At 43.0% G+C, this 13,258-nt stretch overlaps 1 protein-coding gene across 18 annotated transcripts in view; it reads left to right on the forward strand.

Annotated features, from left to right (window-relative positions):
* The window catches only part of ADD1 (adducin 1), a 75,297-nt gene that overhangs the window by 43,608 nt on the left and 18,431 nt on the right, over window positions 1–13,258 (forward strand). For 17 of the 18 annotated variants that reach the window (XM_023745412.1, XM_023745413.1, XM_023745414.1 and 14 more), the window contains exons 2-6: window positions 161–375; window positions 3,686–3,848; window positions 8,655–8,806; window positions 12,653–12,733; window positions 12,975–13,124. In XM_023745412.1, coding sequence (XP_023601180.1) covers window positions 181–375; window positions 3,686–3,848; window positions 8,655–8,806; window positions 12,653–12,733; window positions 12,975–13,124 — 741 coding nt within the window. In that variant the 5' untranslated portion in view covers window positions 161–180. Of the gene's footprint in view, window positions 1–160; window positions 376–3,685; window positions 3,849–8,654; window positions 8,807–12,652; window positions 12,734–12,974; window positions 13,125–13,258 lie in introns of those variants that run through there. The other variant, XM_023745419.1, reaches the window with a different exon arrangement.

The following is a 13,258-nucleotide window of genomic DNA, read 5'->3' on the forward strand; positions in this document are numbered from 1 at the left end:
CAGCCAGGGCCACAAAGAAGCCTCCCACGTCATGGCTCCGATGGCCAGGCAGTCAGAGGTCCTCACGCTGCAGATGTATTTATCAGGCTGGCGTGCTCATTGTGAAATGCTGTTGCACATTGATTCAGAAACAATACTTTCTTTCATTTTTATTCTGTAGGAACCTAGAAAGATTGTGCAATGAATGGTGATACTCAAGCTGCAGTGGTGACCTCACCACCCCCGACCACAGCCCCTCACAAAGAGAGGTACTTCGACAGGGTGGATGAGAATAATCCAGAATACCTGCGAGAGAGGAACATGGCACCTGACCTTCGCCAGGACTTCAACATGATGGAGCAGAAGAAGAGAGTGTCCATGATTCTGCAGAGTCCTGTAAGAGCAGCTGCTTCTCCAAGTATCTTCTTCCTTCTCCAGTGCTGCCCTCTGGCGCGCTGTTGTGTGTGTCATAGTCAGGTTGTCTTAACACAGGCAATCAGCGCCTCCATATTGTATTGCTGCTGAGAGAACTCCGTTTAGTTTAAGTTATCAGACAACAGGGGAAAATCTTCAGGGTCATAAAGGGTAGCAGGTGTTGATTTCTCCTTTTTACTCTCACTGCTTCTCAGTCTTTATTTATGGCATCTTTTAAAAAGGACTGTTTCCTCCACAATACCTAGCTGGGGGCCGGGCCCATGGTAGGCCTCGGCAGTGCCTGATTTACTGATTGATCAGCTTTTGAACGACAGTCACCCCAACAAAGTGTCTTCTGTTTGCATCTCTAGGTAGAGGAGCTGTCTTTATCTTCCTTCATGGGGACGCTGCTGCCCTGTGGACCGCCTTCTGCTCATCTGTTCTTACTTTACTATCTTCATGTTGTGGGATGCCATTGGCAGATAGTCACTGACTGTTTTATTCATGTTTATTATCTCATGTGCTGTTCAAGGAATTGGCCTCTAACTTGATTTATTTGTTTGGTGGTTGTTATTCACATATGACTGAGGTGTAATGTAAAGTACACAGGTCTTAAGTCCGGCTTGATGAGTTTTGACATATATGTAACACCTGTGTAAGCACCTGGATGAAGTCTCAAACTTTGCATTCTAGTTGAAGATATGCAGTAAGGAACCAACAGAACAGTTGGATGACTAGGTTGTGTATGACTTGGTTAGGACAGGCCTTTTTTTTCTTTTTTTAAAATCTTTATTGTTGAGAGTATTACAGATGTCCCCCCTTTTACCCACCCTCCCCATGATCCCCCTCCACCTGGTTCCGTCCTGCCCCAGGCCTTTACCACCCTATTGTCTGTGTCTGTAGGTAATGCATGTAATCCCTCCTCGTCCCCTCCCCGCTTCCCTCTGAGATTCGTCAGTCTGTTCCATGTTGCTAGGCCTCTGGCTGGTTCTATTTTATTCAGTTTATTTTGTTCATTGGATTCCTTGTTCATTTATTTTGATATTTAGGTTCAGTTGTTGACAGATATTTATTTATTGCCATTTTATTGTTCATACTTTTTATCTTTTTCCTTCCTCTTCCTCTTCAAGCCTGTCTGAGGGAGGAAGGTGAATCTAACTCGGAGAGGGGAAGGAGCTGGCTGCTGTGCGGGGGCATGGGGAGGACCATTCCAGGTTGAGGGAGGGGCAAACGTGCACTCCCAGCACCTGGGCGAGCTTGGTGGCTCCAGTGTGTGTAAGCTTAGGAAGGACAGGGAGGAGGGAGCAGGTCCTGGAAGGCTGGGGAAGCTCAGGTCAGGGGTTCGTTTTGCACTCAGAGCACAGCCGTTACTGGAGGGCTGCAGACAGGAAAGACGCAATTCAGTTTCTACAGAACTCAGTCTGCTTTCGGGGTAGAGAAGGGAGCATCCTGTGGGGCAAGGGAGAAAGCCGTCTTCCAGGCAAGAGGTGACGGTGGCTTGGGTCAGGGCGCTGCTGTAGAGGTGGAGAGGGTAGGCTCATCTGAGTCTTATTTTGAATGTGGGATAAATAAGAGGAAGATATGAGAAGAAAAAAAGAATCAGTTTAACATCTAGACTTTTGCTTGAACAGTTTTCCTACATAAAAGCAACAAATCACTAGGGATAGAGTGGAGAAAGTAAACTTCCAGCACCTCGTATGCCAGGCACTGTGCGGACAGCCAAGTCCCCTTATAGTCCCGTCTAAGTGCAGCATGGGATCCTGGAGCAGAGAGAGGACTAGTGCAGAGTGTAGTGTGTGTAGCACATGTTGTAGTGTATGTTGAATTGAGCTTCCTTTAGAGCTGTATGTGGATTTGAAAACCATGGACATAGATTGGTTTTTCAGATTGAGGGCCCATGAGAGCAGGGAGCTGTTGAACTCAGCTTTTGCATGCCCTGTGCCCAGCACACTCGGTGAGGTTTAGTAAGGCATCTGTGTCTCTCTTTACCTACAGCTGTGCATGTCTTTATGTATCCCTGAAGTTTGCATTGCCATCAAAGGTGGCCCCAGAACCATGTGTCGGTGATATATTTTTCCTTGCAGTCCAAGGCCCTGCCAGCTTTTCCCTCCCCCCTCGACTACCGCAGAGTATGATGGATGGCATTAGGTAGCATGGTGTGGTAGGCAGGGGCTCCTGGCTCTTGGCATTCTTTTATGCCATTGAATTAACGCCACTGCATTTGCTTTTGTTTGCTTCCCTCAAGTGACAGGTGTACTTATTCTGTCCCTTCGCAACCTATCTTTTCAGCTCAAGCAGTGAGAGACTAGAAGTAAGGTTAACATAGAACCAGCCGTACAGCAGCCCTCGGAGTGCTTATACTCGGGTCTGGATAATCAGTGAACTCTCACTTTCACATTAAATATTATTTATAATTATTTGACAGTATTTATTTCTTTATAGGATATGTGAAAATCATTTTAATAATTTTTGGGGAAATTATAAATTATGTGTATTTCAGTAGTGACTTCATGTTAAAATTTCTATCAACCCAACTTATTAACCTTTTTGCCTAATTTAGGATTATTTTATAAAGGATGAATATTTTAGGATTTCTTTTTTAACTTTAAAGTAATTTAAAAACTGTATTATGAAGAAAATACTGAGAAGCGTAAAGTAGAACATGAAAATTACTAGTGATTCTGTCACAGAATTACAGTGAGCATTTTGATGTATTACTTTTAGTCCTTCTACGTTTCCATATGCATCCGCTCTTAAACGAACTGGTTGTGTTGCTTTATAACCTTTTAACTCAAACATATGTCAAGAGTACATTTATGCCATTTACTTGGTCTTTCATGTTGAAAGTGCATAGCATTCCATTGTCAGGTGCAGCGGTTGCCAACTGTGGTCCGTGAGGTCCGAAAGGTTGGCGGCTGCTGGTCAGGTGGGTCCGTGTATCTCATTAGTCTTCTGCACTTTCACCTGTGGACACACCTGTTTTGCCTTCTGTCGGTACTGCTGCGGCGAACATCCTTACAGATAAATCTTGAGCACATCCCTAGGTATTTCCTTAGAAAGGATTCCTGGGAATAGGATGCCTGCTCAAATGTTTAAGCTTTTATATTGTTAAATTCCTTCCAGAAAGAATGTACCAATTTGTGCTTCAAGTAGTTATATATGAGAGTGTCCACCCACCTTCCTAGGACTGGATGAAAACAAACAGCAACTCAGTCTGCGTGAAAGTTACCCTTGCCTTCTCCAGAAACACAAAGGAAACGGTGTCTCACTGTTGGAATTTACCGTTTCCTAGGCTTTCTGTGAAGAGTTGGAATCAATGATACAGGAACAGTTTAAGAAGGGGAAAAACCCCACCGGCCTGCTGGCATTACAGCAGATTGCAGATTTTATGACCACAAACGCTCCGAGTGTCTACCCGGCGGCCCCACAAGGAGGAATGGCTGCCTTGAACATGAGTGAGTACCTCCTGACTCTGTACGTGCTGTCATTTCCCAGGAAAAATTTCCTGAAATACATGTAATATATAGAATGGAGTTTTTTGAAAATTAATGTGTTTTAGTAAAAAATAGGCTGTAAGCTTGAAAATGTCTTGAATGTAGAGGGCTCCCTTTTTTATGAGCCAGTGAGACTTATTTTTCAGGCAGATGACTTTTATATATACATAGATCGATAGATAGATTTCAGAGAGGAAGGGAGAGGGAGAGAGATAGAAACATCAATGATGAGAGAGAATCATTGATTGACTGTCTCTTGTACGCCCCCCTACTGGGGATCGAGCCTGCAACCTGGAATCGAACAGTAGCCTCCTGGTTCATAGGTTGACACTTAACCAGTGAGCCACACCAGCTGGGCCACATGACTTTTTATGTGGCTTTTCAGACCCTGTGTGAATTAAGCTGAGCAGAAATAATGGTTATAGATAGCACATTGATTGTGCCTGAACTCATTTCAGTCAGGCCAACGTTTCTTACCCACCATTCCTCACTGCTGCTTGCAAATAAGTGAGAAACAGAAGAATTCCAACAGAAAGCCAGAGGGAAAATGTTGGATTTATTGGGTGCATGTGAGAATGTGAGCAAAGAATGATTAGTTGTCAAAGGTGGAGCCCAGGGTCACTGGAGCATCAGCTAATGTGACCCCTGTGTACTGAGCCTGGGTCAGGCTCTGGTGGGTCTAGTGGATGGTCTGCTTCTGAGTGACCAGCACCAGGTCTTGGTTTCCGTTAGGTCGCCTGGCATCTGCTGTTACCTGTCTGTTCCATGGTGTTCTTAGAGGTGGACTGACATTCACCAGAGTCAGATCTCACTAACTTCTAGAGACATTTAATTTGCTACCTCAAACCTCCCTCTTGAGGTCAATTAGTATTAAGTAAGGTTTTCATAGGGATTCTTAATGGAGTCCAGTGACATTTCATATGAATTCGATAAGAAAAGAATAATGTTATATAGTTACTTGCATATTGTCTTCTAATCAGAGGTAAAGGAAATTTTATTTTAAGAATGTCATACCACAAAAAGAAAGGGAGAAAGAAATCTAAACTTAGAAACAAACTTTAACCATTTTTGTAAAGTATAACATATATAGATGGCATAGAACAAATGATGTATAACTCACACATGACTTTAAGATGAACACCTTTATAACCACCACACAAGTATAAACAGATTTACCAGTCAGCCACCCTCTTCACTATTAACTTCTTTTAAAAAAAATATGTTTTTATTGATTTTTATTTATTTATTTAAAATATATTTTTATTGATTTAAGAGAGGAAGGAAGAGGGAGAAAGAGATAGAAACGTCAACGATGAGAGAGCATCATTAATTGGCTGCCACCTGCAGGCCCCCCCACTGGGGATCGAGTCGCAACTCGGGTATGTGCCCTTGACCGGAATCGAACCTAGGACCCCTCAGTCTGCAGGCCGATGCTCTATCCACCGAGCCAAACTGGGTAGGGCTGTTTTTATTGATTTTTAGAGAGAGAGGGTGGGAGAGGGAGAGAGAAACATCAATTCATCCACATCGATCAGCTGCCTCCTGCATGCCCCCTGCTGGGGATCGAGCCCACAACCCACAGGATTGGTTACTTCCTGCACAAGCCCCGGCTGAAACAGGGATCAAACCTGAACCCAGGTACTTGCCCTTGACCAGGAATCGAATCCATGACCCTTCAGTGCAAGGGCTGATGCTCTAATCTCTGAGTGATACTGGCCAGCGCTATTTTAGCTATATTTTCTTGAATTGGTGTTTAGTATGTATTTTGTTGCTTTGCTTTTGTTATGTGCATAGTGGATTTTCTTGGTTTGTCTTCTATAATTGTCCTTTTCCTCAAATCCTTTTTATCCCTTTCATTTCCTTGATTTAAAAAAAAATATTTTTAATTTTTCTCCAACTTTTTGTTTAGCAAATTATTTTTAAAATTATTACTTATTTATTTATTTTCCTAATTGTATTAAATGTTGTTTTTTTTACTTTCGTTATTAATGCCTTTCTCTACCTTGTTAAGAAATAATAGGTTATCATTTTCATCTGTTTTGTGGACGTGTCTTCTTGTGTGCTCTCGTTGTCTGTAGGGATGTGATTCTGCCCTTTTTTGTATAGTAATTTTTGTATGGTGTGGGCATGCTATTTTTTTGTTTGTTTTTACATGAAATTAGTTTTCAGGAAAGTTTTTCCAAAGTCATGGCTCTAGAGCTCCCTCTTGTTTTGTGTTTGTGAAGTGCTGAAAAATGGCAGCTGATTGAATGGAATCTGGTTCTGCTCCCTCCAGTGCTTTTATCGGGACCTTGTTTTCCTTTTCTTCTCTTCTCTTTTCTTGATGGTCTGTGGTGCTCAGTTTGGATTTTGATTTCTACAAATTTCTTAGTGTGAGACTTTGTCCTGAAAGACAGTTGTGGACAGTGTGCTCTAAAGCGTGCGGAGCTCCTTCTGATTTCAGCTGCCCTTCTGAACCTGGCCCTCTGAGCTTCCTAATGAGTTCTTTTATTATTTATTTATTTATTTATTGAGGATATTTTCCAGTGATTTTTAGAAAGAGTTGAAGGGACGGGGAGAAACAATGAGAGAAACGTTGATTGGTTGCCTCCTGCACGCACCCTGACCAGGGCCGGGGGACAAGCCTGCAAGGTAGGTATGTGCCCTTGACCACAATCGAACCCTGAACCCTTTAGTCCTCAGTCCAATGCTCTATCCTCTGAGTCAAACCAGGTAGGGCCCAGGTGAGTTCTTGTTGGTTCTTTTGGGAGTCTCAGGTTTGGCTCATGGTCCATGCTGGTAACATGCGCTCTGCCTGCGACAACCCTGCCCCTTCTATTTTCTGGTTCACGGGCTCACTTTGTCGTTACCTAGTGTGTCATAGAAATCATCTTTGGGTTTTGGTTTTGTTATCCCTAGTTGCTCCAGTTAGTTTTTGTGTGGGGTTGGGATAGAGATTTAAGAAGATTCAAAAACGATACTGCTACTGCCACCATCTTTTGAAAAATCTTCTAAAACACGGTTTTGTTCCTGACCTTAGGAAAGCATTCACCCTTTCCTCATGAGGTCTGATGGTAGTGGCCAGCTGTGCAGATGCTCCTGTCGAGTTGAGGATGTTCCCTTCTGTTTCTGATTTGCTGAGAGCCTTTATCCTGAATGGATGTTGACATGCTTGTTCTGCATCTACTAAAATGATTCCATGGTTTTCCTCTTTAGTTTGATATGGTAAATTATATTGATTGGTTTCTGAATGCTGAACTAACCTTGCATTCTTGAGATAACTCCCCCTAGTCATATGTGTTCTTTTCATGTATTGCTGGTTTATTTGCTAAACTTTTGTTAAGTACTTTTTAGTCCTATGTTCATGAGAAGTATTGGTCTGTCTTTTTCTTGTAATGTCATGTCTTTGTGTGGTTTGGTGTCAAGGTAATGCTGGGCCAGGCAGAATCAGTTGGAAAGTGCTCTGGAAGAGTTTGTGTAGAACTGGTATTATTATTTCTTAAACGTGTGATAGAATTCACAGTGAAGTCATTTGGCCTGGAAATAGGGCTACTCAGAATATCTATTTCTTACTGAGTGAGCTTTGGTAGCTTGTGTCTCGTAAGCAATTTGTCTATTTTATCTAAGTTAAAAAATTTGCTGGCATAGTTGTTCATATTATCCCTTTATCCTTTTTTATTTTTATTTTTTTAAAATGTTTTTGATTTTAGAAAAAGGAAGGGAGAGGGAAAGAGAGATAGAAACATTGGTGAGGGAGAAACATCCATCGGCTGCCTCCTACACGCCCGCCCCTGCTGGAGATTGAGCCTGAAACCCAGGCATGCGCCCCGATTGGAAATCAACCGGTAACCCTTTGGTGCACCGGGCGACACCCATCCAACTGAACCACACCAACCAGGGCCTTTGTTCTTTCAGTGTCTGAAAGATGTGTAGTGATGGCCCCTCTCCACTTCCTCACACTGGTAATTGATATCGTGGCTGTGTTTTGTTGATGAGTCTGGAGGCATATTTTATTTTGTTTTCATTATTTTATTTCATTTTTAATCTCAAGACAATGATTTACTCTATTATTTTTCTGTTTGAGATCTGCTTTTACTTTTATTATTCCTATTTTCTTTTAATCTTGGATTTAATTTACTCTTTCTAGTTTCATAAGGTAGAAACCTAGATTATTAAAAAAAACCGTTTTTATCATTCATGGATAATAGAGACCATTATAAACTTTTGAACAATAATAGATACAGAGGCAGAGCTGCCTCACACAGATTGTCAAACTGCAGCGGGAAGGCCGGGGAGGGTTGGGGGGCAGGAGGGAGGGGGTTAAGAGATCAACTGAAGGGCTTGTATGCATGCATATGAGCATAACCAATGGACATAAGACACTGGGGGGTAGGGGAAGCTGGGGTATTGTCAAGGGCGGGGGGGAAAAAAAGGACACATATGTAATACCCTTTGTAATGCTTTAAGCAATTAAAAAAAAAAGTTAAAAAAAAAACAAAAAATAAAAAAAAATAAAAATAAACCGTTTTTAAAAATAAATGTTTAATACTGTAACTTTCCTTCTGAGCTTTGCTCTATTGCATCTTACCTATTTTGCTACCTTTTGTTAATTGATTTCAACTTAATTGTATTAATGTTGGGGAATACGGTCTTTATGAAATTGTCTTTGAGTTTTTGAGACTGACTTTATGGTGTAGTATGGAAGATTAACATCTCAGAACTGTTATTATTTGATTTACTTTTGGTAAGACATATTAAATCTTTGTGCTTTATATTTCTTTATTTCAGGTCTTGGTATGGTAACTCCTGTGAACGACCTTAGAGGATCTGATTCTATTGCCTATGACAAAGGGGAGAAGTTACTGCGGTGTAAGCTGGCAGCATTTTACAGACTGGCCGATCTCTTCGGGTGGTCTCAGCTGATCTACAATCATATCACAGTGAGTACTGGGGGAGATAGTAACTGGATGATGAATGACTGGCGTGGGTCTGGTCCCACCTCTTCTGTTTGGGAGGAGGGGGAGCCACTGAGCTGAAGTCAAGCTTGGAAGAGCTTCCTCTGATCCTGACGGCAGAGTCCAATAACCTGAGGACTCGCCAGTTTGAATGAAAATGATGAGAACAGTGGTTCTTTAGAACTCCTCTTGCGTGCTGACTTCATAAATGAGTGTTTGCCAAATGCAGGCAGTTTTAAAAATCTTTTTATGCCTAAAAACCTAAGACTGGAGCTATTTTCTTCCCATCTCTTATTTTACTTCGTTAGCTTCTCTAGTTTTAGCCATTTCTCGACATTATCAGGACCTTTATTTTCTTCACTTCATTCTGACAATCATTATTTCCTGGGCGTCTGCTGTAAGCGTTTATTGTTCTGTACCAAGCGTTGTTCTCACTTGGTTCCATCACGGAATGAAACAAGCCCTGCCTCTGTGGGTCTTCCCTCCTACAGCCAGTCCGTCTGCCCACATTCGCTCCCCGTGCTGTCCAGCTGGGGTTCAGGGTCCATCGTTTCAGGAGCCCTTTGTCAACACCGTCCTCTCCCTCCCTGGACCTGAGCAGCCGGATCTGCCTGCAGAGAGCTTCCCAGCAGAGCCGCTGGCCATCTCCATACATTTGCAACCGGGTCTCCAGGGGACCCCCCACTGCCTGGCAGCTGTAGGCAGCCATCTCTCATAAGCTCCCTCACGTTTCCTGTGCTTTCCTCTCTGAAATTCCTGACCTCCTTCACCCAGCAGGTGACCTGTGGTGTCACAGAGAAGATGGGAACTCCTTGCTGAACCCACTCTCTACTCCTGACCCCCGCTTCAGTGTCCCTGCCTCTGCCCAGACGCGACCTCCTGCCTTGTATTCCATTCCCTTGCCTTCTTCGCTTCCCAGTGCACTGTCGGGTGTTGGTTTGTGTTTCTGTTTTGTGGAGGTAGCCTCTTTGAATTGTTTCCTTCCTTTGATTTTTAAACTTGTTCCAATCTTTGTTTTTTCATTTATTTTTTATTGGATATTTTATTTTTTATTTTATTGATTTTTTACAGAGAGGAAGGGAGAGGGAGAGGGATAGAGAGTTCGAAACATCAATGAGAGAGAAACATCGACCAGCCGCCTCCTGCACACCTCCTACCGGGGATGTGCCCACAACCAAGGTACATGCCCTTGACCGGAATCGAACCCGGGACCTTTCAGTCCTCAGGCCGATGCTCCATCCACTGAGCCAAACCGGTTTGGCTGGATATTTTAAATTACTAATATAGTTCCTGCTTATAGTAACAAGTGTTCCTTACACCAATGTCTAAAGAAGAGTTGTAACTGCCACTACTCTTCTCTCCCCTGAGGCAACAGTGTTAGCAGCCATTTAGATTGTTTTGCCCTTTTTTCCTACTCAACACACACACACACACACACACACACACGGAGATGTTTTTTACATGTGGACTCAACCTATGGTGTTTAGTTCAGCTCCAATCTGGACTTAAAGAACGCTACATCTTGGAGGTGGTGGTCTGGAGCCCACCTCTGTCGCCAGTGCACTGTGTTTCTGGGATGAGATATGGGTCTTTGCCAGAGATACCAAATTACCCTCCCCTCTATTCTCCATGTGGTCCTAAAGTGACCTTTCCAAATGCAAACCTGACCCTGTCGTGTCCACACTGTCCTGTTTATAGAATGTCACCCCTCCCCAACTCGTCCTCTTCACTTCTCCCCGTAGCAGTGACCTCAGCCATACTTTACATTTGTGTCCGTCGTCCACACCTGCCCTCGGTCTGTATGAGCCCCTTGAAGGGAGTCCCTGAGTGTCTTGTGCTGTGTGTGCCCAGGGGCAGGAACTGTGCTGGGCACCGAGTAGACGCACACGTACTCTCAGATGAACGACTGCGTGAAACCCCCAGCTGAGCTGAGAGTCTGTCCCAGTCGGACTGTCCCACAGAACTCCATGGGCCCTTTGATGGTTGGTCAGTGGGTCCAGTTAGCCCTCCACAGCTGCCAGCTCTGTTCCTGTGCCTGTGTGAGAGTGGTCGGCATTGTGTAGAGATGTAATGTGAAGTGGTACAGCTATAACAGGAAGTGTAATCCTTGGCTTTAATAACATCGTCTCATTATTTGGAAGTTTAAAAATGTTCACCGCTAGTCCTGTTATGAATGCTATGTAAAGAAGGTTGAATTGCTTCAATTGCTTGTGTCTCCCCTCCCCCCTTAATTATTTGGGACTTTGGGACTAAACACTGAGTAAAAATTAAATTGAAGTTACCAGAACATTTCCTTTATCTTGTGAACTAGAGAATCTTTGAGGAGGAAAGTTTGTGTTTTTAAATTATTTATGGCATCCTTTTTTGTTACAATCTAGGTGTTATCATATAGACACTTAACAGAAAAGAACTATTAGCAGTATTTATCAGTGTAATCAAAGGTGCTAACAGGTCATTGTGCCCTTTCTTTGAACAAGTACCATGGGATTTTCTGCTAAAGAGACTGAGAAATGCTAACAGGTGTTAGAGGGTTAGAGACACTTGTCTGAATTAAATCTGTTTTAAGATCGCATTGGATTTAAAGAAGCGTTGGTGTCAAGAGACAGGGTGGCCCAGTTGGCATATGGGCTGGGTTTCCTCTCTTGGTGGCAGTTGGCTGATGCAGGGTTTTTCCATCCCTTAATTCGTCTTGGCTCAGCTCCAAGATGGTGTGGAGCCCACCTTTGTGACCAGCGCACTGTGCTTCTGGGTGGGATGCCTGTCTTTGCCAGAGATACTGATTTTCAGTGAGTGACCTGAAGGTGTGTGACCTTAGAGTCTGTTCCTTGTGCACAGAAGGGGCATTCGTCGTGTGGGAGGACATGCAGGAAAGCCGGCACTAGTCCACCGGGGACCAGAAAAGTGACTGAAATGTTCGTTTCCCATTGTTACTCTACATCTGTATTTAGCACTTTCTCTTTGCTTCAGACTCAGAAAATTGTATATTATAAGATTTTCCCACTAAAATATGTAGATCTGTTAAGCACACTCTTAGAAATAATGTTAAGGAGCTAAGTGAAAGAAGAAAACACGATACACAAATATATTTACTATAGCCTTGTCTATAATAATAATTTTTTAAAAATTTTAATTAATTTATTTTTCTTTCTCTTTTTTATTTTAATCCTCATTCGAGGATATTTTTCCATTGATTTTAGAGAGAGTGGAAGAGAGAGGGAAAGACAGAGAGAGAAATATCGATGTGAGAGAAACATATTGATTGGTTGCCTCCTGCACGCACCCCGATCAGGGCCTAGGCCGGGGAGGAGCCTGCAACCGAGGTACGTGCTCTTGACCAGAATCAAACCTGGGACCTTTCAGTTTACAGGCCGATGCTCTATCCACTGAGCCAAGCCAGGTAGGGCAATAATGAAACATTTTTAGAGTCAAACAGTAGGTGGGAAATGGCTCAGTCATCCAACTTCGGTCTGAGGGAATGTTGTACACCAACAGAGGCTCTGAGCGTGCTCAGGCAGGAAGCCAGCGCTCTCCTGCGTGTGGTTTTGTGATTGTTCGTTGTCCTGCAGGTTTTGCGTTCTAAAGGCAAATCTGTTTGACTTTTAGAAAGTGAGCTTTAGTTTTCATTATCATTACCTGAGGAGTGACCGTCTTTGTGCATGCCACTGGTCAATTACCATGAATGTGACCAAACTGCACTTCATGTACGTGACACATGACTGTAGTAACAGCTCTATATTGTGTAGATGTTTGACAAGCCTGTGAGTTTGTGGCCTCAAAGAGATACAAATAATTTCAGTTGAATTTTGCTCTAACTCTGTCATGTCCCCACAGACCAGAGTGAGCTCCGAGCAGGAACACTTCCTCATTGTACCTTTTGGGCTTCTCTACAGTGAAGTGACTGCATCCAGTTTGGTAAGAATGTCCTTTCCCTCTTGGGCGTCATGACTGTATAGGTCACGTTACTTAATTAAACCCCTTCTAATCCTGTTAGACATAGAAAACCTAAGGAAGAAGAGAAACTAGTGTTTTGTGTGATTAACTCAGAAAAACCTTTAAAAGTAGTTATAAACACTAGCATTTGGTTTAAATAATTTTTAGTTAGGGTAATTGGAAGTCCTTTTGACATTGATAATTTTTGTTTTCTTATTTTCAGGTGAAAATCAATCTGCAAGGAGATGTTGTAGACCGTGGAAGCACTAACCTAGGAGTCAATCAAGCTGGCTTCACGCTGCACTCGGCGATCTATGCTGCGCGGCCGGACGTGAAGTGTGTGGTCCACATTCACACGCCGGCAGGGGCTGCGGTGAGTGGCCTCGCGCTCCCCCTGCAGTTTGTAGTTGTTTAGTGAGAGGCTCTGCACATTTCCCTGGAAGTGCCTCTTGTTGCAAATAAGTCCTTAGACCTAACTTAGTTGGATTAAAAATATTTTTTACTCAC

Source organism: Myotis lucifugus, unplaced genomic scaffold (assembly GCF_000147115.1).
Source record: "Myotis lucifugus unplaced genomic scaffold, Myoluc2.0 scaffold_540, whole genome shotgun sequence".
Taxonomy (NCBI): domain Eukaryota; kingdom Metazoa; phylum Chordata; class Mammalia; order Chiroptera; family Vespertilionidae; genus Myotis; species Myotis lucifugus.